The sequence below is a fragment of the Glycine max genome, chromosome 5, assembly GCF_000004515.6.
Source record: "Glycine max cultivar Williams 82 chromosome 5, Glycine_max_v4.0, whole genome shotgun sequence".
Classification (NCBI taxonomy): domain Eukaryota; kingdom Viridiplantae; phylum Streptophyta; class Magnoliopsida; order Fabales; family Fabaceae; genus Glycine; species Glycine max.
The window spans coordinates 35832575-35853206 of NC_038241.2; the positions used below are offsets into that span (position 1 = coordinate 35832575).

At 36.8% G+C, this 20632-nt stretch overlaps 1 protein-coding gene across 2 annotated transcripts; it reads right to left on the reverse strand.

The window, feature by feature from the left end:
• Nucleotides 1-1609: 1609 nt before the first annotated feature.
• Nucleotides 1610-18182, reverse strand: LOC100809877 (mitochondrial proton/calcium exchanger protein). Of its 2 annotated transcripts, none has more exons than XM_006580155.4 (15): nt 17557-18182; nt 16901-17440; nt 16182-16494; nt 14628-14774; nt 14446-14534; nt 14261-14353; nt 13290-13416; nt 13085-13149; nt 12800-12974; nt 12225-12416; nt 12047-12094; nt 4146-4292; nt 3977-4059; nt 2516-2631; nt 1610-1946 (listed from the first exon to the last, which is right to left on the reverse strand). In XM_006580155.4, exons 2-15 carry the CDS (start codon nt 17422-17424, stop codon nt 1855-1857), a joined length of 2211 nt encoding a protein of 736 aa, XP_006580218.1. In that variant the 5' UTR covers nt 17425-17440; nt 17557-18182; the 3' UTR covers nt 1610-1854. The 2 variants fall into 2 exon arrangements, with proteins under 2 accessions (XP_006580218.1, XP_003524999.1); XM_003524951.5 differs by having other exon boundaries at nt 17553-18181.
• Between the last annotated feature and the right edge of the window lie 2450 nt (nt 18183-20632).

Below are 20632 nucleotides of genomic sequence, written 5' to 3' on the forward strand. Positions count from 1 at the left end.
AGAGTATAAAAGAGTTAAAGACATCTAATAACAAATTGTTATATATGGTAATTCTTTTTACAATAATTACTGTAAAATTTATATTTATTATAATTTTTCATTTGTTGATGATATGATTTTTTTCCCTACATTAACGCATTGATTTGCCCAAATCTGAAAAGGTATAATGAGCGTTCGATTATTAAATCATATTTGAATGATCAATAAAAAATAAAATACACATGACTTTTTTAAAAAGCCTTGTGATCACTAATTAACTAATAATCTTATAGCTCTCCTTTCTTGCAATAAAATATATATCAAAAACTTGCTAATGGATGTGTTAGTGAAGTAATACTTTTATAGAAAACAAGATTCGGATTGTCAAATCACCACATTTAAAAGTCATTTGTTAGAAAACGTTTATTATCTTTTTCAGTTACTAAATTTTCAACATATTTTTAGTCCCTGAATTTAATAAATTTGTTTTTCATTTTTACTTATAGTCCCTCAAAAGAAATTAAAAGTAAGGATAAAGAAATTAAAGTTAATAGGGACATTGATCACTAAAAAAAAAAGTTCAGGACTAGAAACAAAAATCTTTAAAAATTTAGTAACTAAAAAGATAATGAACCCATTAAAAAATTATAACACAATTCAAGCGTGTTAAAGAAAATTAATTATGTAGTGAGAAAGAAAATTATATTTGCAAAGGAATCAACAGTGCATGCATAAATAATATTCATCATGTCTCAAGACAAAATAACCACACTCACGGATGTGCTAACCTGTTTAATGTAATCTTGGATGTACTTACCAAAAATGTATAAAAAATTATCACTATTTTTTTTTTTGCAGATAATATAATTTTGATTGAAGAATCAAGTGAAGCAATTAACCTTAAACTTGAACTTTCGAGATATGATTCGGATAGAGTTCAAGAATAAGTAGGAACAAGGCAATAGGTTTTCAAGTTTAAATATCTAACACTATTAATACAAAATGATAAAAAATGAATGAAGATGTCATATACGGAATTCAAGCAAAATGGCTACATAAAGGCATCGAGAATTATCCATGATCACATTTTTTTGTGTGAATATTATCTGTGACCACATATTAACTACCAAACTCAGGCAAGTTTTATTATATGTCCTAGTGACATACTATATGATACTAAATGTTGAAATTTAGAGAAAACGAAGAAAGATGAGATTAATAAAAATGAAAATGTTAAGATGAAATGCATAATCACAGAAGAAAGAACATGACATGAAATAATAGTATACAAGAAGACATTAATGTATCCCCAATTGAGAAAAAAAGATAACAAACAATTAAGATGATTTTGACACAATAAAAGAAACCAGTAAAAAGCACCAGTGAAGAAAATAAATTATATGGTTTTTGGGGAGTGAAAAGAGACAAAGGACATTAAGAAAAGTTGTTAAGATAGATCTCAGTAAATATCAAATGAAAAGTTTTGATTTCTACATACCAAGGGATTTAGTTTTCATTTAACAATTATTGTTTTTATTTCTTAACGTGTGTTTAGGCTATTAGTTAACAAATTATTAAATAGTATTGTGTTTCACTTATATTTCAATTTTAGTACAGTAATGCACCCCAATAGCCAACAAGGCCCAAGTGTCGTATCATTTATAAATTTAAAGTATATTTGTGTGCTCAGCTGTCAAAAATTTACAGAGCTTGCACACACTTCATTTTCGTCTGACTGCTACAATTGAACTATTTATTAATACATGAATACAAAAATCAATGACTGGAAAATTCGAATGGCCTAGAGTACATTTGCGCAACATATTTTGTGGCATGGAACTCAAATAGGATGTATCTGGAAGTCAAATGATGGGATCATACCCTCTCCCTGGTATCATCTTCAGGTGCATTACCATCTTCCCTCCAACTGCCCAACTTAACAATGTCCTCAACAAGAATTTTCCCATCTATAGCAACAAAATGATATCCGTAAATTATTGTTTTCATGAACTAATCTTCATAAAGAATAGATAAGTTTGATAAATAGTCACTGGATATATTATTCAGAGAAACATTACAAGTATTCAACATCAGTCCTTGATGAAACTGTTTAGAAGTTGATAACTTGGTAGGGTAAACATTAATTTGGAGACCAATTTGTTTAGGCGCATACTTTAAAAAGCAAATAGTAACACTAGATTTAAAAAGAAGCGGTAAAATACAGGTTTAGTAACATCTCAAGACCAGTCATTTTAAAAGTAATTTTTAAATAATTTTGATAACCCACTGAATAATACTTTAATGGCATAACCATCCCGCTAATATTCATAGATGAATACTTTTGGTTGATCTGTCTGCGATACTGTTCAGTTACCTATTGTTCTACACGTGAATTTCCTTGAAAATTTCACTGGAATTTATTTTATGTGAATAAAGAACAAAACTATTTCCGAATGCACTACATAGCAAACAAAATCAAGAATTAATAAGATTAAAAAAAAATATATTAGCTTTATGTGTGAGAGAAATGACAGACCTCTATCTTTGGAAAGACTGCTGATGAGTTCTTGGATACCCTCCTTTCCCAATGTATCCTTTAAGTACATTGCAGCAGAGGCTACCTCCTCAGGAGTTACTTTCCCATCATAATCTCTGCAAAAAGGCCCAAAAAATATCTCTTAAATCTTGTGCACAGAAGTCATTACATATATAGATTGTCCCAATGAAGTACAAGGCATGTATAAGTGGAAAACAAGAAGAAATTGTGCACAAGACTAATCAAATTTATCCTGAGAAATAATAATCACATTGACATCCCAAACAATATTCAACTTTTAGAACAAATGTGGAAATGTATTCTTCCCATTTAGAGTTGATTGGTAAGCTTGCAACTTGGAAAATGAGTTCAGACTTGTACCTCGTCATTCAAATGCCAGAAACTTATAATCAATATTATTATTAACATAGAATGAAAATATATTTACATCTTTCTCTTGTGGTAGTGGAACTTAAATTGTAATACAACACAAATTCTTTGTGGATTATGAAGCACAACAAAGTAGTGCCATTGGTGAAATTTATAATTGTTAAAAGCCTTAAGGGAAATTGAAAACAGCCTCACTTGGCGGTTATATATGAATAAAAGAAGCAGGAGAAAGTTAAGCATGGTATCTTTGGTGGTAAGTCATTGACTTCTATCCATGCTTATTTTACTGAGGCTGTATATGCAATAACATGCTTATTCTTACTAAAATATCAGGTTCAGACCCCAGAAAGGTCCCTTCTCACACAATTACAATATCTTGATTCAAATCACCATTGAACAGTAATCACATTCTGTGGCTTAATCTACCCATCACTCTCCTTTGGTAAGAATTCAATTACAAAAGAGAACATTTTATGACATCAAATCATTTATAGAAAATATGAAGTAAGAATCCCAGCCAATAACGAAATGTGAGCAATAGCAACTACAGAAATGCCAACACATGCCCTGACACCTTTTGAGTTTTAAACATTTTTATCATTGGTTGAAATTTATTCCAACAACAAAAATTTGTGGGTCTCACTTTTTATTTAATGAGCTCTACTCTTGATTTTATAGTTTTCAATAAATTTTAACCAATAATAGAGTGTGTTGAAAGGAGCATGTGTTACTAGCCTCAAAGCAACTAAGTCAAATGATTCCTATTCAGCAAACTTGAAGCAGTATATTCAAGCATGCAGTGGCAATCACAGATTCACAGTTTAACTTTTCACTAAACTGAATTTATGCAAATGCATTATGAAACCACATACTTCACTTTAACGAGATCTGATAAGGTTAGACAAAGCATGACCAATGAAAATTGCAATGTCAAAGAGCCTTAGCTCAAAAGGCACCAGGTCCCTTTAGGGACTGCTTGATCATACAATCCATCTCAACCAGGCCACTTTGCCTAAACTTTATCATACCTCCCCTCACCCCAAATAACAATGTTGAAGAGCTAGTGCAAACCTGTCCAGCAGCCTCCAACGGTCACCGATTTTCGCATCAACGTCATCTATTTCCTTCTCAAGATTTTGAAGCATAGCATCAACCTGACAGATTTTCAAATAATTACAAATTCAGAAGTGTAAAATTGGTTTCTAGGTTTTCGCTAAGACTAGATAAAATGAAATCTTACTCTCCCAATGAGTGCTGATGACACCTTATCCCCTTCACCCGACTCAGTAGCGTGTTCATGTTCCTCTCGGGCAGCTTTATATGCCTTAAAGGCATCTTTTTTACCATTTGAACCCTCTTCCTCTACCATGCTGTTATAGAGTTCTATCTGGACACATACAAAACAGCCAATGATAAGAATGGCAAATGGATTAAATATATGTGCACAGTCACACAATGCAAATTATAGGGCAAGGGGCATGTACCCCACACTTAGAATTCACCCTCACTATTACTACTTGTTAAAAATGCTACATGTTAACAATGTCACAGATGAATTGTTTGTAGAATAATTGTTTGATTACATTAATAGAGAGAAACATTTGAAAGTGGTAGCAGTAATAATATTATTATTAATAATAATAATATCAAGCATACAAAATTGTGTATTAAACAATAGTAGACTTATCTTTAATTAGGTTATATTCTTGTATTTTTCTATATAAATAATATTTTAAAAAAATATTTTATGTGTTCATTATAATCTTTGACCATGCCCCAGCTACCACAACTGCCTAGGTTTGCCAGAACACCAAAATAGGATTTGATACATTACAGTTAGTTACACCACACAATAACTTCTTACATGAAAACAATGACTACTTGAAATATCACCAATGGTTCCGTATATCTTTCAAGCCAATCATTTGAAAATTGAAACAAAAATTTGTAATAAAAAGGTTAATGTTTTCACTTACTTGCAAAGCATATTAAAGATAAATTCAAATATTTTTCAATGAAGTCTAAAATGCTCTTAGGTAAATATAAAATTTTATGAGAATATGAGCATGATACAGACTTTCAATCCAAAATAAGACTTTTCTGAAAAATTCATCTTATAGAAAGTAATTCATTATATACACAGGCTACTCTTTTTTTCTGTCTTCGTTGATGGATGCTAGCACTCCATCTTTTTGTTTTGGACCAAAAACAAATTCCTCCGTTTTCTTTTTCAAACAACTTAATCTTATTGGTATTTAGTCTTCTAATAATTATATATATATATATATAACAATCTTTCTCCTTTCTTTTCCCCTCCCTTTTGTATCTCCGAACCTCTTTCTCTTACCTTTTTCCTCTCCCTCACCTCTCTCTCAAAACCTGACCCCCCCCCCCCCCCCTCCCTTTCTCCTTTTTAACATGTTTATCCTCTGATGATGAAATTGGATGAATCTGGTGCAGAGGAGAACAAGGGCAAAAATAATAACGTATATTGTAGACATGGTGATTCTCACAGCAGAAGAGAGGCTAATACCCGAGAAAAAAAAATAGGATAACTAATGAATTTTAAATTTAAAAACACCACCTTAATAAAATGTGTTAAAGACCTCTTCGTTTTTTAATTGATTAAAACTCAAAGACTAGAGATATTTTTGTCCAAAAATAATATACGTGGAGGTTAAAAAAAACATATCTGTTAGTGCACTTGCATGCACAACAAATTTCAAATAATATTATAAACACCTTTGCGATGTTCTTTCTTTGTGAGAGAGAGACAGTAGAGAGAGAGATGGTGGGTGGGAGAGAGTTAGGAGTAGAAGAGAGCGAAGAGAGAGCGGCAGAGAGAAAACGACGGAGGGCCCGTGCCTGAACATCGACCGGAAAAACATAGGAAACCATCATAGCTACATGCGAGCAAATTGGAGAGACAAGAATGATGTAACTTCTTTCTACTTCACTTGATTCCCCGAAGATGCAACAGAAAAAGATTTGTGGATTCACTTCAAGCAGGTGGGAGACGTGAGGGAGATTTTCATATCCCGGAAACGTAACAGAAATGGAAAGCGATATGGGTTTGTAAGGTTCAAAGGGCTGCGAGATGTGCATCAGGTGGAAAAGAAGCTAGACAGTATGATCTTTGGAGGGTTAAAGATGTATGTCAACACCCCTAAGTTTGGGAGAGCAAAATGGGACAAGTCACCACCAACGGCTAGGGGAAGAGCTGACTCTAAACAACGAAAGGAGGTAAATAGAGACACGTACCTCAGAATGCAGCCAAAGGAGAACATCGGAGCACAGCAAGGGTCGTATGCGGAGGTCGTAAGAAGACACATACCAGTAACAGGACAGAAGAGAACACCAGATAAGGAGAAATATATTGGTTACAGCTCGCGGTCATCGGTGATCCTTGACACTCCGCTGAGAGGGCAGCAATGGCTTCAGGAGGCTTGGGTGGGGAGATTAAAAAACTTGGCTATGTTTGATAGAATAGAGGATGAGATGTTATGGGATATCGGAGAAAACATATCACCGAAATACATTGGGGATGATTTGGTCTTGATCCTGGGTCTTACTGAAGAAAAAGCGCTGAGAGTCATGGAAGAAGGAGATACAGGATGGGGTGATCTGTTCACTTCCTTGGAGAAATGGAATCCAAAGTTGCGGCCCGGGTACAGACTGACATGGGTCCATTGCTGGGGTATACCATTGATGGCTTGGGACATACCTCATATCAAGCAGATAGTGTCGTCCATTGGCGATATGGTGGAGGCTGATGACGATGTAGAGGATCTAAGGAAGCTGGACAGGGCAAGAATACTAGTCAAAACGCCGTGGAAGCCTCTTATACAGCACGATGTGAATGTTCAGATAGAAGGGGAGACTTTTGTGGTACACATAGTGGAAGAAAGTGGGGTATCATGCGCCAGATGCCAGTGCCGGCGACAGAATGAATTTAGTTCATCCGAGGAGATTTATTCGGACGAAAGTGAACTCGGAACGCCGCTCGAAACTAGCTCGAAGACGTGGAGGAAGATGATGCGAACCCAGGGCATAGCGGCTAATTTCGGGGCAGCAAGTGGGGGCTCAACTAAGTCGGGAGAAGGAGAGGAGGGCGAACCTAGGTCGGCGGGAGCAAACAAACCGCCGAACGATGACATGCAACGATCGTCGGAAACTCCAACAGCGGTTTGCACGGCGACCAAGGGGGGAGCTGACTCACAGAAACGGTGGAACGATGGTATGCAGGAGGTGGCGGAAAACCCAATAGGGGGCTTCGCGCAAGGCAAGATCGGAGAGGATTCGAAGCGGACGACAGCTGCAATGCACGGGTCACCGGAAAAGATGGCCGAAGGTACCAGTACGGGCAGGGTGAGGGCGGTTTCACAGAATGGAACCAACGGATATTCCGACGGACTTGATCCAAAGGACAAAGACGAGGTCCAGCTGCATGCACAGTCTGACACAGTGCAGACCACGTCCATAGCGTTGCAGATGCATGGCAGGTTGGAGGAGGAGACCAACCAAACATCTTTGCATCTAGATGGGGGAAGCTGGTACAAGGAGGTGTGTGTCAACTCTGATGACTTAGAGCAGTTTCACGAAAATGGAAATAAGGAGGCGCAGGTGAACGTTGAACATTTGGGAAGATTTAAAACTGCAGCTGATAGGTCACGTGATAAGGAAGTGGAAGGGCTAACAGATTTGGGCTATGATATTTACACCCCCTCTAAGTTAGGTTATCCCCACCAACTAAGCCCAATAAGTCATATAACAGGCCAAAACAAATCTTGGCTGGTGTATTCACGAAAACGTGGAGGCAAAAAGCCTGATGCCCATGAACAACGGGCAGTCATAAACCCAGCAGAAACGCACCCACATCCAAAACAGCAGGAGAAAAATAAAAAGGAAGCAGAAGTTCAAAGCAATAACAGAGTGCAGGAAGCCCAGCTATTAACACAAGTAAGGCCAGAGGAAGAAAATTATGCAGGAAACCAAGATCAAGATTTAGAGGAAGAAAATCATATAGGAAATCTTAATCAACATGCAGAAGAGATTTGGAGCTTGGCCACAGAATTGGGGGTGACTACTAAAATGCCACAGAGGAACTATGTTCAGCAGATAGTGGAAATGGAAAAAAGAGATAACATCGAGGCAGTTAGATTGGGAAGCAAGATGCGGACTCAATGAATATTATTTCTTATAATGTAAGAGGGCTTGGAAGGGGGGTTAAATGGCCAGCAATCCGGAGGTTGGTCAATGAGCATCATGTTGATATGTTATGTTTACAAGAAACCAAAAAGGAGATTGTTGAGAAGTCAATGTGCCAAGCACTGTGGGGGGATGCAGAAATCAGCTGGGAATCATGCCCCTCATCTAATGCAGCAGGAGGAATTATTTGTATTTGGAGTGAGAGATCTTTCAAGGTAGAAAGCAGATATACCGGAGCTGGATTCATAATGTTGATTGGGAAGTGGCACCAGGAGACACAACCAGTGCACATTATTAACATCTACTCACCGTGAAATCTCCAAAATAAAAGGGTGCTGTGGGACAGTGTGAAGCAACTGAAAGATCAAAACCCTGGAGGATATTGGTGCATTTTAGGGGATTTTAATAATATCAGGTCACCTGCAGAAAGAATGGGTACATGTCAAAGGGGGATGATGGATGGAAGTATAAGGGAGTTTAATGATTGGATCGCGGAGTTGGAGGTTGAAGAAGTGCCATGGGTGGGAAAGAGATTTACATGGTTCAAACCGAATGGTACTACTAAGAGCAAGCTGGACAGAATTTTCGTCTCCCCTGAATGGATTTCCAAATGGCCTGGGTCCTTCCAACACACGTTGCATAGGAACTTCTCGGATCATTGTCCTGTTCTGCTTACATCTAAGAGTGTCGATTGGGGGCCAAAGCCGTTTAGAATACTAGATTGTTGGCTTTCAGACAATTCTTTCAAGAAATTGGTACAAGATAGCTGGACATCTAATCATCTGAGTGGGTGGGGGGGATATGTGCTAAAACAGAAAATTAAAACCCTCAAAGATAAGATCAAGGTATGGAACAGAGAACAATTTGGGAATACTTTCAAGAAATACAAGAAGATCGAAGATGACTTGAATAAGTTGGAAGAAGAATCAAATGACAGACAGTTAGATCATAATGAATTGATAGTCAGGAAGCAGCTTCAACAGGCATTATGGGAGGCAGCTCAAGCACATGAGTCCTTATTGAGACAAAAGGCGAGATCCAAGTGGATTAAGGAGGGTGATTGTAACTCCAGATATTTTCATCTGATGATCAATTCCAGGCGTAGAGTTAACTGTTTGAATGGAGTGATGATTGATGGATTGTGGAAGGATGAGCCAGCAATAGTTAAAGAGGAAATCAGGAGGTTTTTCTTACAGCATTTCCAGGAAAATGTACAAGCAAGACCAACGTTAGATGGTATTTGCTTTCAGTCCATTGACATACAGCAAAATGACATGTTGGTTGAGCGTTTTAAGGAGGATGAGATCAAAAGAGCAGTATGGAGCTGCGGAAGTGATAAAAGCCCGGGCCCGGACGGAATTAATTTTAAATTCATCAAACAATTTTGGGATATCATCAAAACAGACTTCCTAAGATTTTTTGATGAGTTTTATGTTAATGGAGTTTTTCCGAGGGGATTGAACGCATCTTTTATAGCCCTAATTCCGAAGCTAGTGGATCCCCAAGTGCTGAATGATTATAGACCAATTTCATTGATAGGGTGTACATATAAGATACTTGCCAAGGTTCTGACTAACAGGTTGAAGAAGGTTATGCATCTCATCATTAATGAAAGACAGTCAGCATTCATTCAAGGTAGACATATGCTTCACAGCGTGATGGTTGCAAATGAGGTGGTTGAAGAAGCCAAAAGAGGTCAAAAGCCTTGCTTTATTTTCAAGGTAGATTATGAGAAGGCATACGACTCTGTGTCTTGGGAGTTTTTGACTTATATGATGACAAGAATGGGTTTTTGCACCAAATGGATCCAATGGATAGTTGGATGTCTAAAATCAGCATCGGTCTCGGTCTTGGTCAATGGTAGTCCTTCATCTGAGTTCTCACCCCAAAGAGGACTTAGACAGGGAGATCCATTGTCACCTCTACTATTTAACATTGTTGCGGAAGGTCTTAATGGATTGCTGTCCAAAGCGATAGAGAAGAGGTTATACAGGGGATTCTTAGTGGGAACAAACAAAGTGGAGATTAGCCTCCTCCAGTATGCGGACGATACAATATTCTTTGGGGAGGCATCTATGGAGAATGTTAGAACTATTAAAGCCATCTTGAGGGCTTTTGAGCTTGCTTCGGGCTTAAAAATCAATTTTGCTAAGAGTAGCTGTGGGGCTTTTGGAGTGTCAGACTTATGGATAAGCGATGCAGCCAATTACCTCCATTGTAGCTTGATGTCTTTTCCTTTCAACTATCTTGGTCTACCCATTGGGGCCAATCCGCGAAGATGTCAGACATGGGACCCTATTATTACTAAATGCGAGAGAAAACTAGTGAGATGGAAACAAAGACACCTGTCATTTGGGGGGAGAGTGACTCTCATAAATTCAGTGCTAACATCTATTCCTATTTATTTTTTCTCATTTTTCAGGGTGCCCAAAAAAGTGGTGAACAAGTTAACAAGGTTGCAGAGGAATTTTCTATGGGGGGGAGTGTCGGAGCAAAACAAAATAGCTTGGATCCGGTGGGAAACGGTGTGCTTGCCAAAAGAAGATGGAGGTTTGGGGGTCAAAGATATTAGCTCGTTTAATTTATCTTTGTTGGGAAAATGGAAATGGAAGCTTTTTCAGAATCAGGGGGAGTTGTGGGTCAGGGTAATAGAATCAAAGTATGGCGGGTGGAGGAATTTGAGTGAAGCAAGGTCAGCCAATAATGAATCTACATGGTGGAGGGACTTGAAGATTGTAGATCAGCATCCTCAACAGGGTCAATTGCTAAATAATTCGATAGCGTGGAAGGTTGGACGTGGGGATAAATTTAAATTTTGGGAGGACACTTGGTTAGGGGAAGATAACAGATTACTAGAGAAATACCCTAGGCTCTATAGTATATCTGTTCAGCAAAATTATTTCATTCAGCAAATGGGAGAATTCAAGGATTCAGGGTGGGAATGGGACTTCAAATGGCGGAGACCGTTGTTCGACAATGAGATAGATATGGCAGTATCATTTCTACAAGAACTTGAGGGGAACAGAATTCGGTCCCACAGGGCTGACCAGTGGGTTTGGGTGGCAGATTCTAGTGGCCAATATACGGTTAGGAGTGCCTACAATGTGCTTAGAGAGGACTTATTACAGGAGGACCAGGACGGAGAGTTCAAGGAGCTATGGAAGGTGAAGGTTCCATCTAAAGTAACTGTGTTTGCATGGAGGTTACTCAAAGATAGGCTACCAACAAGAGACAATTTGAGGAGAAAGCATGTGGAGCTACAAGATTTTATGTGCCCTTTCTGCAGAACAATAGAGGAGAGTGCAGGTCATGTGTTTTTTCACTGCAGCAAAGTGTTTCCTATATGGTGTGAAATGCTGTCCTGGGTAAATCTGGTGGGTGTCTTTCCACATCACCCAAGACATCATTTTCTTCAGCACATATATGGAGCATTTGAAGGAATACAGCTGGACAGATGGAAGGGGTGGTGGCTAGCATTAACATGGACTATTTGGAAGCACAGAAATAGTATAGTTTTCTCCAATTCTGCCTTCAACGCAAATAAAGTGGTGGATGATGCAGTATTTCTGTTATGGACTTGGCTCAAAAATTTTGAGAAGGATTTCACAACCCACTATAATCAGTGGTCATCAAATCTATCTGAAGGATTCTTCCGCAGATGAGGATTTGAATCTAGGTTCAATAATTGTATTAGTCTTATAATATGAAACTTATTCTGGTCTGCAACCAAATTGTTATGGTGCTGAACTAGACTAGAATCTTAGCTTGTAATTCTAGTACCTCTGGTACTTTGCTAATATATATATACTTATTTTGGCTGATCAAAAAAAAAAAAATGTAGTGCATGAAAACTTTAGCATACCCCAAAAAATATTTAATGCAATCTATAGAAGATGTAAAAGCAAATGATGAACTTTGAAAGTTCACACATACCTCTTTGTTAACCAGTCTAAGAAAATCTTCACGCTCTGAACTTACAGACTGCCACCAGAATAAAAGACAAAAGCACACATTAAACAGCTTAATGTTAAATAGTATAGATTATACAAAATAAAAAAAAGCAATTCACCAAATTAAAGGAAGTGAATGTTTTTAGATATCAAATTCTCACCGATGCAGAAGCTAAAACAGCTAATGCACGACTAAGTTCACAAAGTTGTTCTTTGTTTTCAAATGCTCTGTCTCTAGCAAGTTGGTGAGCCTCTTTTGCTGTTGAAATATTCATCTCTTTCAGGGCCTTATCATCTTGACTAGAACTATTCTCCATCCTTGCCTGCACCACCTCCTCTCTCTCTTCCTCCTCCTGCATTTTATTTATAATACTATGTTACGCATTGTGTTTTTTGGTAAAATGGAATCTTAGATCAAAAGAAAGCTACTTAATTTTCATCAATAGTTATTTAAAACCAGAAAATGAACTTTATGGTGAACTCTAGCATATCAACACCCAACACACATTTGTTAAACTTACTAATTAGACTCCCAATGAATTCTGTCAAACAAAATATTGAAATAATTCTTTTTATGTCACTGATCATTTAGTATTTTTTAGTAGATTCTTCTCATATGAACCAGAGCAAATATCAAACACTATCAAACAGAATAACCTTGTCAATGTCATCCTAATACAACAAAGATACCTTTTAACAGGATAAGTATCTAGAGCAATGCAATTCCATAGTTTACCTTAATAAGTTCTTCTTGCATCTCAAGGAACTCCAATTTCCTCCTCCTCTCTGAGACAGAATCCTCAGAGGGCAAAGATGTAACCTGTATAGTATCTACAACCTCATCAGGGAGAGAAGAAAGTGTAGCCTGTACAGCTTCTTCTGGTTTCAATCTCCCAGACACAGTAAATGACCTATAAAGGATATCGAGTGAGATTTCAAAATACATATCCAGCAGGTTTTTTCTTTAACTTATTATTTGGCCCCATCAAGGGACTGAGGGAGGAAGCCATGGTAGAATTACCTTGAAAGTATCAAAAGAGATGATGGAACAGAGTGATTCAGAGATAAGTCCAGCCAATCTCGAAGCTGCACAGGCAGGTTGACAAATTTTAGAATAGAAACACAAAAGTAACATTTGATATTCAAGAAAACTGAGGTTTTAATATCCTCGTCAAGATCCAGTACTCAAATAGAACACAAATCATGAACTGTTTCCAACACAAAACCTGTTGGCGCATTTCTTCAACAGAAAGCAACCCAAGCATGCCTCGCTCTCTACAATCTTCCCGAAGTTCATCTTCTGAAAGAGAATCCACACCTTCTGCTTGAATCAATTTATCATCTTCCTTAATCCTAACAAAAGGGGGACATGTTGCAAGTAACACAATTACGAGGTTCATCAAGTTATATGGTAAATTGAAGTAAATAATCTAAAAAGGTGAAAAAGAAAACTATTTTGTGGAGTTTTTGTCACCAATGATGCTAATTATAGTCATAGCATCAGAAAATGAATGCAGTAGCATATAATAGCAGTTTGAAGCAATATATTAATGAGAGATTAAGAAGGAACAAGGCCTACATTTCAAACCTAAATTTGTACCAAATCTTATAGGCCTACATTTTTGTCTCCAATTTTTTTCTTTTTTTAAAATAAAATTCCTCTCTAAATGATCCAACCTTAAATAAATGGAAAGAAAGTATTCTTGTAATAATTTAATCATGCATGATGATACCAATTTTCAAAAGTTAACATAGCATTAAACTCCAACCCAAACATAGGTCCAATTCCAATCCAATTTGGGCACCAAAGTTGCATCAATGGATTTATCAGGAATTTGATATTTGATTGAGCCCAATGACATTATTTGTTTCATGAAATCAAACCTATCTATTAAGATAAGGCTTTGGTTGTTGTTGTAGCCACAAGATATAGGAATACTCTTATTGTGTTCAATCTTTTGGTATTTATATTTGAATAATATAATTCACAAAGATAATTTGTTATCTTATTTTGTACCCTAATGACATAGTAAGGGGAGGTAATCTTTTCTAATAACAAGGTATCTTTTTTTTTAATTAGAGATTTTTTTTTCATTTTCCTAATTGTATTACAAATAATTTAGATAAAACCCCAACTAGCAATTAAAATTAGTAAAGAAAAAAGTTACAAAAACATGCATTATAAAATGCATCTCACCTCCGTAAATGTTTTCTTAGCATATAACGCAAGTATGCATCAGTGCCAAAAGGGCTGATTCCCATGTACTTGCACATATTGACTAATCGTGGCCTATGAGCAGTAAAGACACAATATAAGTCATCATACCACCTCACAACTGAGAAAAACAGCATAGTGAAGTGAAACAGGATTAAGAAACAAACCTGCTTATATTATCTAGAGTAAGTTCATCATTAAACAACTTAGCAAAGCCCAAAATTTCCTCATTGGAGACAGTTGCACCTCTTCTAATCTGCAGAAAGTAAATAAAACATAAAAATGACAAACTAAGGAAAACATTCAGAAAGAAAGATTGATAAACAATTCTTTGAACTGAAATTTTAACCGTGTTTAAAAATTCATCAAGATCTTCAGCTGTTTTCTTTAGTTCTCCACTGCGGGAGTTCTGAACTTCTTTTGCCATTTCTTTGACTGTATCCTGAAGGAACCTTGCATACTCTATTCTTGCCTTGAGTCTCCTTTTCAATGCTTCCTACACATTGAGCAACTGAGTCACCCAAAGACCCTACAATGGGCAATCAAATCCCACATATTCATGGTAACTGAAAAAATAAAAAATAATGCACACTACAGATAGAGACACAAAAATGGTTTCTAATGAGGATATTTGTTACCAGTGGCTGCCAGAGAACATAGAACATATATTGGTGCAAGCTCACATACAATTTTCAACCAAAGATGCTGATTATTAGGGTATTTTGGAAGTTTGGAAGTTTGGCAGCATGGAGGAGGACACAGAACATTTGTTTTTCCATTGTAGCAAAGTCATTCCTCTTTGGTGGGAATCGTTGTCTTGGGTGAACTATGTCGGCCCTTTTCCGCAAAACCCAAAACAACATTTCCTACAACATATACATGGAGTGACTCAGGGAGTTAGGAGGGACAGGTGGAGGCGGTGGTGGTTGGCTCTTACATGGTCGATTTGGCAGCAGCGGAATAAGATAATCTTCTCCGATGACACATTCGATGCTAATAAAATCATGGATGATGCATCTTTTCTACTGTGGACGTGGCTACGGAATTTAGAGAAGGACTTTAACATTAGCTACAATCACTGGTCCAGCAACCTTAGATCAGGATTTGTGTATTAGTTGCTGCCAGTACAGGGCATAGTTGCAAAATACAGGTCACTTGTAATCTAGGCTTTGGTTTCTATTAGGATTACATTAGTCCGCTAATGAAACCATCAGCCTTTGATCTTATATTTTACTTGTATATCTAGTACCTCTGGTACTCAATTAATATATTATCTATTTTTGCTGAGCAAAAAAAAAAAAAAAAGAAGAAGAGAAGGGAAGGAAGAACAAAATTTTTATTTCAAAAAAATTCTCTAATTTGATAAAAAAAAAATTAAAATAAAAGAAATAAAATGATAGATTAGCATCAATTTAATATGTTAATCTTTTGTTTTTTATAAACATTATATAACTCTCTTAATTTAAAAATAAAATATTTGTCCTCCCCTCCAAAACCTAATTCCCAAACATACCCTTGGTAAAAAATGGACATTATGTTGATATTAATCCTTGGGAGCTATACTTTACATAGGACATTCAACACAGGCTAGGACAAGCCTTGCAGTTGCTTAGTTATAGAATTTCTATTTCCCTTGGTATTAGAATGAAGAATCCGGCTTTTTAAAGTGAGTGATTTCAGTTGTTGATAAGAAAATTAACGGTTACGTGCACATGCATCACAAATCAAGGATGTGTTGAAATATACACCATTGATTTTCTCTTCAACAATTAAAAATACTTAATTTATCCTTACTCACTTTGGAGAAGCCAAATCCTAGATGGAATGGGACAAAAGATTTTAAACAGTTTATTTTGAACTAGCAAAGATAACAGCAAACAGCCAAAAAATTCTTGGCAATTACCTGTTCTTTCATCTTGTCTTGAAATGTTGATGGCAACATGTTAGGGAATAACTTTAGAAACACAGGCAGGAGGAACTCCATAAAGGGAACAATAATGAAAACAGCAAAAGGAACTAGCCTAAAGATATCGGCAGTAGTCCGCGTCAGTTGCTGCCTCTCCCTTCTGGAGAGATTCTTCCCACCCGCAAGCTTCAACAACAACCTGGAACTGATCCTCACATCAGCCCACAGCAGCTTAGAACCCAACCAATAATGCTGCAAGGTCGACACAAATTCCCCTTTCCAGTGAACCAGTTTTTTTGCCCAGTCCTCCCTGCAGCAGCAACAATTAGCAAACCAAAACACCAAATAACCAACCATTGACGAATAAACATTTCACTGCTTCAAATTTCTATCTAACAAATTCAAAAGCCCGAGCTGCAATTTCTATACTCTAAACAAAACTGTAACCTCAATTTAAAATCAAATGCACTCTCAACCGTAAATGCAACAATCAGCAAACCTAAACGCCAAATCACCAACGAACAAACATTTCACCGTTTCAAATTTCAATCTGCAACAGCAAATAGCAATTGCAGCCACAACACTACAATTTCAAAAGCCTCACTGTAATTGCTATAACCCAAACACAACCGTGACTTCAATCTAAAATCTAAATCACATACAAATATCAACAGTAAATGCAATTTCGCGTAATTTATGAAACCGTAAATGCGGACCTACTCATAGACGCGACAGCTCTCAACGCAGGACCGATTCCCAAAAACGCAGTCCACACTCTCCGCAACACGCTTTGCAGGTCTTTCTGCGCCTCTTCTTGCGCCCGTTTCGCCATGGCTTTGGCCTTCGCAGTGGTCAAGCCTTCGACGGCTTGATCGCACTCCTCCGGTGACGCTTCTTTCCGCTTCTTCGCCACCGTCTCATCGTTCTTATCCGGTTGATGACGTTTCGCCGCCGCGGCCGACGACTGCGACAACCACCGCACACCTATCGGCGCGTTCAGTCTCGAAAAAGCGTCCCACGGAACCGCGCTCCCGAATCCTCGAACAACTTGTCCCAATCCGAAAGGATTGAACAAGTCATCTCTGTACGGCGTCGTTCCGTGCTTACAAGGAAACAGAGATGACGTCGTAGCTATAGCGCGTTCCAGAGAGCGATTACTAGGAGACGGAGAAGAAGCAAAACAGTTATTCAAGTATTGATGGATTAAACTTCTCCTTCTCAAAATTGCTGGTGATGCCATTCTCGAAGGAACAAACCTTGGAAAAATCACAGTAAGAGATTAGAAACAAAGAATGAAGAGTATGTGGTAATAGAAGTAGGAATTGCTTAGATCTTATTTTTGGTTCTATTGTTAGTGGTTGAACTTACTTACGCGGAGCGAGGAAATGGAGGAGGGAGAATACGAAGAAGGAATGGTGAGAGTTAGGGTGTTAGGAGAGGTTTAAGGAGTTTTTGTTGTGCAGCTTCTGGGAGGGGACATCGGCTTTTCTTACCACTTTCTCCTTCCTACTTACGTCTTATTCTTTTTATACCCTTTCAATTCACTTGCTATTTAGGTCGGTGGGTAAGGCTAATTTTTTTCTTTGCTTCCAAGGCAATTGCTTCTTGCATCCCTTTTTTCCTTCTTGTATCCATAAGAAACTTTAAACATACTAAAATACCCTTCTCCCTTTGTCTAACCCTAACACACCTCTTCATTGTTGTTTAAGGTAGATCCCATTGTGTGGTTGACGGGGAAGGGTTTATCTTGGATGACGGTGGCAATGGCCTCTTTAGAATTGATGTATGTTTTAAATCCCCTCACTATGCCACCACCTCACCAACTAGATGTGGACGCACCACCACCACCGTCGGGCATCGCTCCCAGCTCCAGATTCGAGTGCATGACCTCTCACTAACCCAGCCACCACCACGTGTCCTCACCATCGTGTCCAAACACCATTGCACCACCGCAACTTCTTCCCTTGGTTTGTGTACCTCCACCAACTCCAGATCGCATGAAAACATGTTTCCGTTAAGGCGGTAAAAATATATATACACAACAAAAATGTGATTTATTGTACACTATATAATCAATCGTATTTTCATTGTATACATTTTTTTCACCCCTACTTAATCCAATGAAATTGTGTTTTTATTGTGTTTTTTTTCGCACCCTCCATTACATAACGAAAAGTCAAAAACCCAATTTCGTTGTGTAGTTGTACAAATAGAATCGTGTTTCCACGAAAAGGGCATTTTTGGAATGAAAAAAAGGTGTCAATCCCTTGGTAGGGACCATTAGCAATGGCAGCGGGGCCAAGAGCAACCCCACTGAGGCAGCAATGTCTCATGTAAATTGAAATTGTAACATGAATAGTTTTGAGAATGTGGACTTCTTGTTCATAAAAAAAGAAAAAAGAATGTGAACTTCTTAGTGAATTTGTCCTATCTAATATGGGAAAAGAAATTCAAAGAAGACACAAGTGATTCTAATCCTGTAAAACTATCTAGATGCAATCCTGCAGGAGTTGAGGAAGGCATAGTGTAAAGCTTTTTCTTGGGGTAAAGCCTCTGTAGTAAAGATGATTAATCATGATTGCATGATACACTGTAAGGGTTCCTGTCTTGTCAATACAAACTACAAAGTATATCCCTGCAACATTAAAAAAAATGCAAGTACATAGAAAAAGGATTTGCTAGAAAGATGCATATTTCGAACAAAACAAGCCTCTTAATCTTATATTCCTTGCAGTATTTTCTGGACCTTATGTTTTCATTCATGGTTAATGATGTTGTACTGCTGTTGCATCTTTTCTTTCTTTTAACTTTGATGTGCATTTTTATGTTCTTTTGGGTATTTAGGGGTGGGTTCAATTATTGATATACTAGAAGTTTGGCACCGTGTATACATTAGCACAATTGATTAAAACTCAGAAGTCAAAAAATAATTTAGACCCAAGCATCATGGCAACGAAGAGAGAAGAATTAATTATTAATTTATCTGTTACTGCAAGTTCATATTTATTTATTGTGTTTATAATATATATTACTCCTATATTTAAGCCTTGGTAATTGAAAATTTTCACATTCTGATTTTCCCCACCTTAATCTACAAAATTAAAATGCGTGCTAGTCTAACTCTTCAATCATTAATTGTCTGTTCCAATTCTCTTTTCCCCATGCTTTGATTTTGATGGTAGGGACAGGGGAAAGGTGTAGCTAATGCTGGGCCAGAATGGAAACTTGAATTCAAATTTTAAGATAACTTGGTTGAGTTGGTTCAAATGTGTGCAGCTACACATGAATTTAGTGTCCAAGTCTTCAATCAGTTTATCTTAATGTGAATTTATACTTATATTGATGCTACCACCTCACGTATAGATGTCTTAAGCCATAGCAAGTGCTCCTTTTGCAAGGCATGTGCTAATGATAAGGGGAAGCATTTGAGGATTGAGGGCAGATGCAACCTGAGATGGCAAAAAGAACGCTTTAGCTCAAATTGAGAGATGTAAGGTAATTTACACAAACATGATGGTAACAATTATTAGCATGACAGAAATTACAAAATTGAGAGATGCAACTAATCATTTCTAAGCAAAATTCTTCGTTCAATTTCACAATCTTAAAGATAAAAGATATTGGAAATTACAAAATTCTGACATTGGTAAATAATGAGTTTAGACACAGGTTTGGATCCTCATGATGGTAACAATTGTTAGCATGACAGAAATTACAAAATTGAGAGATGCAACTAATCATTTCTAAGCAAAATTTTTCGTTCAATTTCACAATCTTAAAGATAAAAGATATAGGAAATTTTTGGAATCTTAAATTTGTTAGAAGTTCAAGTCTGCATTCAATTTTTTAAGGGTAAATAAACAAACAAACAGAAAAAAAGGTTCCAAAAGAGTTTTAGTTCCTTCCCTGGGAATTCATGGAATGGTTATAGATGATAACTCGATGTAGGAATACCTTTAGAAGTTGTCTTTTCAAATCTTTGGTGATGAATATTAGGAAAGAAAAAAAGTATAAATTATAATTAGTTGGAAATATATAATTAAATGGTTAAGTTCTCATCAAGTAATTAAATGTTATTTATTATTTTCTCTCAACACATATATGCGCAAAAATAATTACTATCACATTAATTAACAAAGTTAAAATATTTAATTTTATTAATTTCAAGTAAAAAATAATATTATTCCCAAAATATCATTTATTTAGAATTTGATGTCATAAATATAATAGAATCATTAAAAATAGAGTTATAATTAAATAAAGAATATTTTTAAAATGACATCATTATATAAGAGTGAAATTAATTAGATCTGTTTATATTTAAATTTAAAATACAGTAATTTTTTTTGCTTTTATATGTCTAGAGAGTGTACTATGTTACACTTATCCATTTGTTAAAAGGTTAGTTTCACAGGTTTTCAATTAAATTAGTTAAGCATGTCAACTTT

Bases quoted from the DNA above. Each gene is read 5' to 3' on its own strand.
- LOC100809877 (XM_006580155.4), bottom strand. From the start codon at position 17,424: ATGGCATCACCAGCAATTTTGAGAAGGAGAAGTTTAATCCATCAATAC. The intron at 13,417-14,260 runs GTGAGATGCATT...CCCTTTTGTTAG, and splicing joins CTAAGAAAACATTTACGGAG to GATTAAGGAAGATGATAAAT. The intron at 2,632-3,976 runs GTTTGCACTAGC...GCCTTTTTGCAG, and splicing joins CGTTGGAGGCTGCTGGACAG to AGATTATGATGGGAAAGTAA.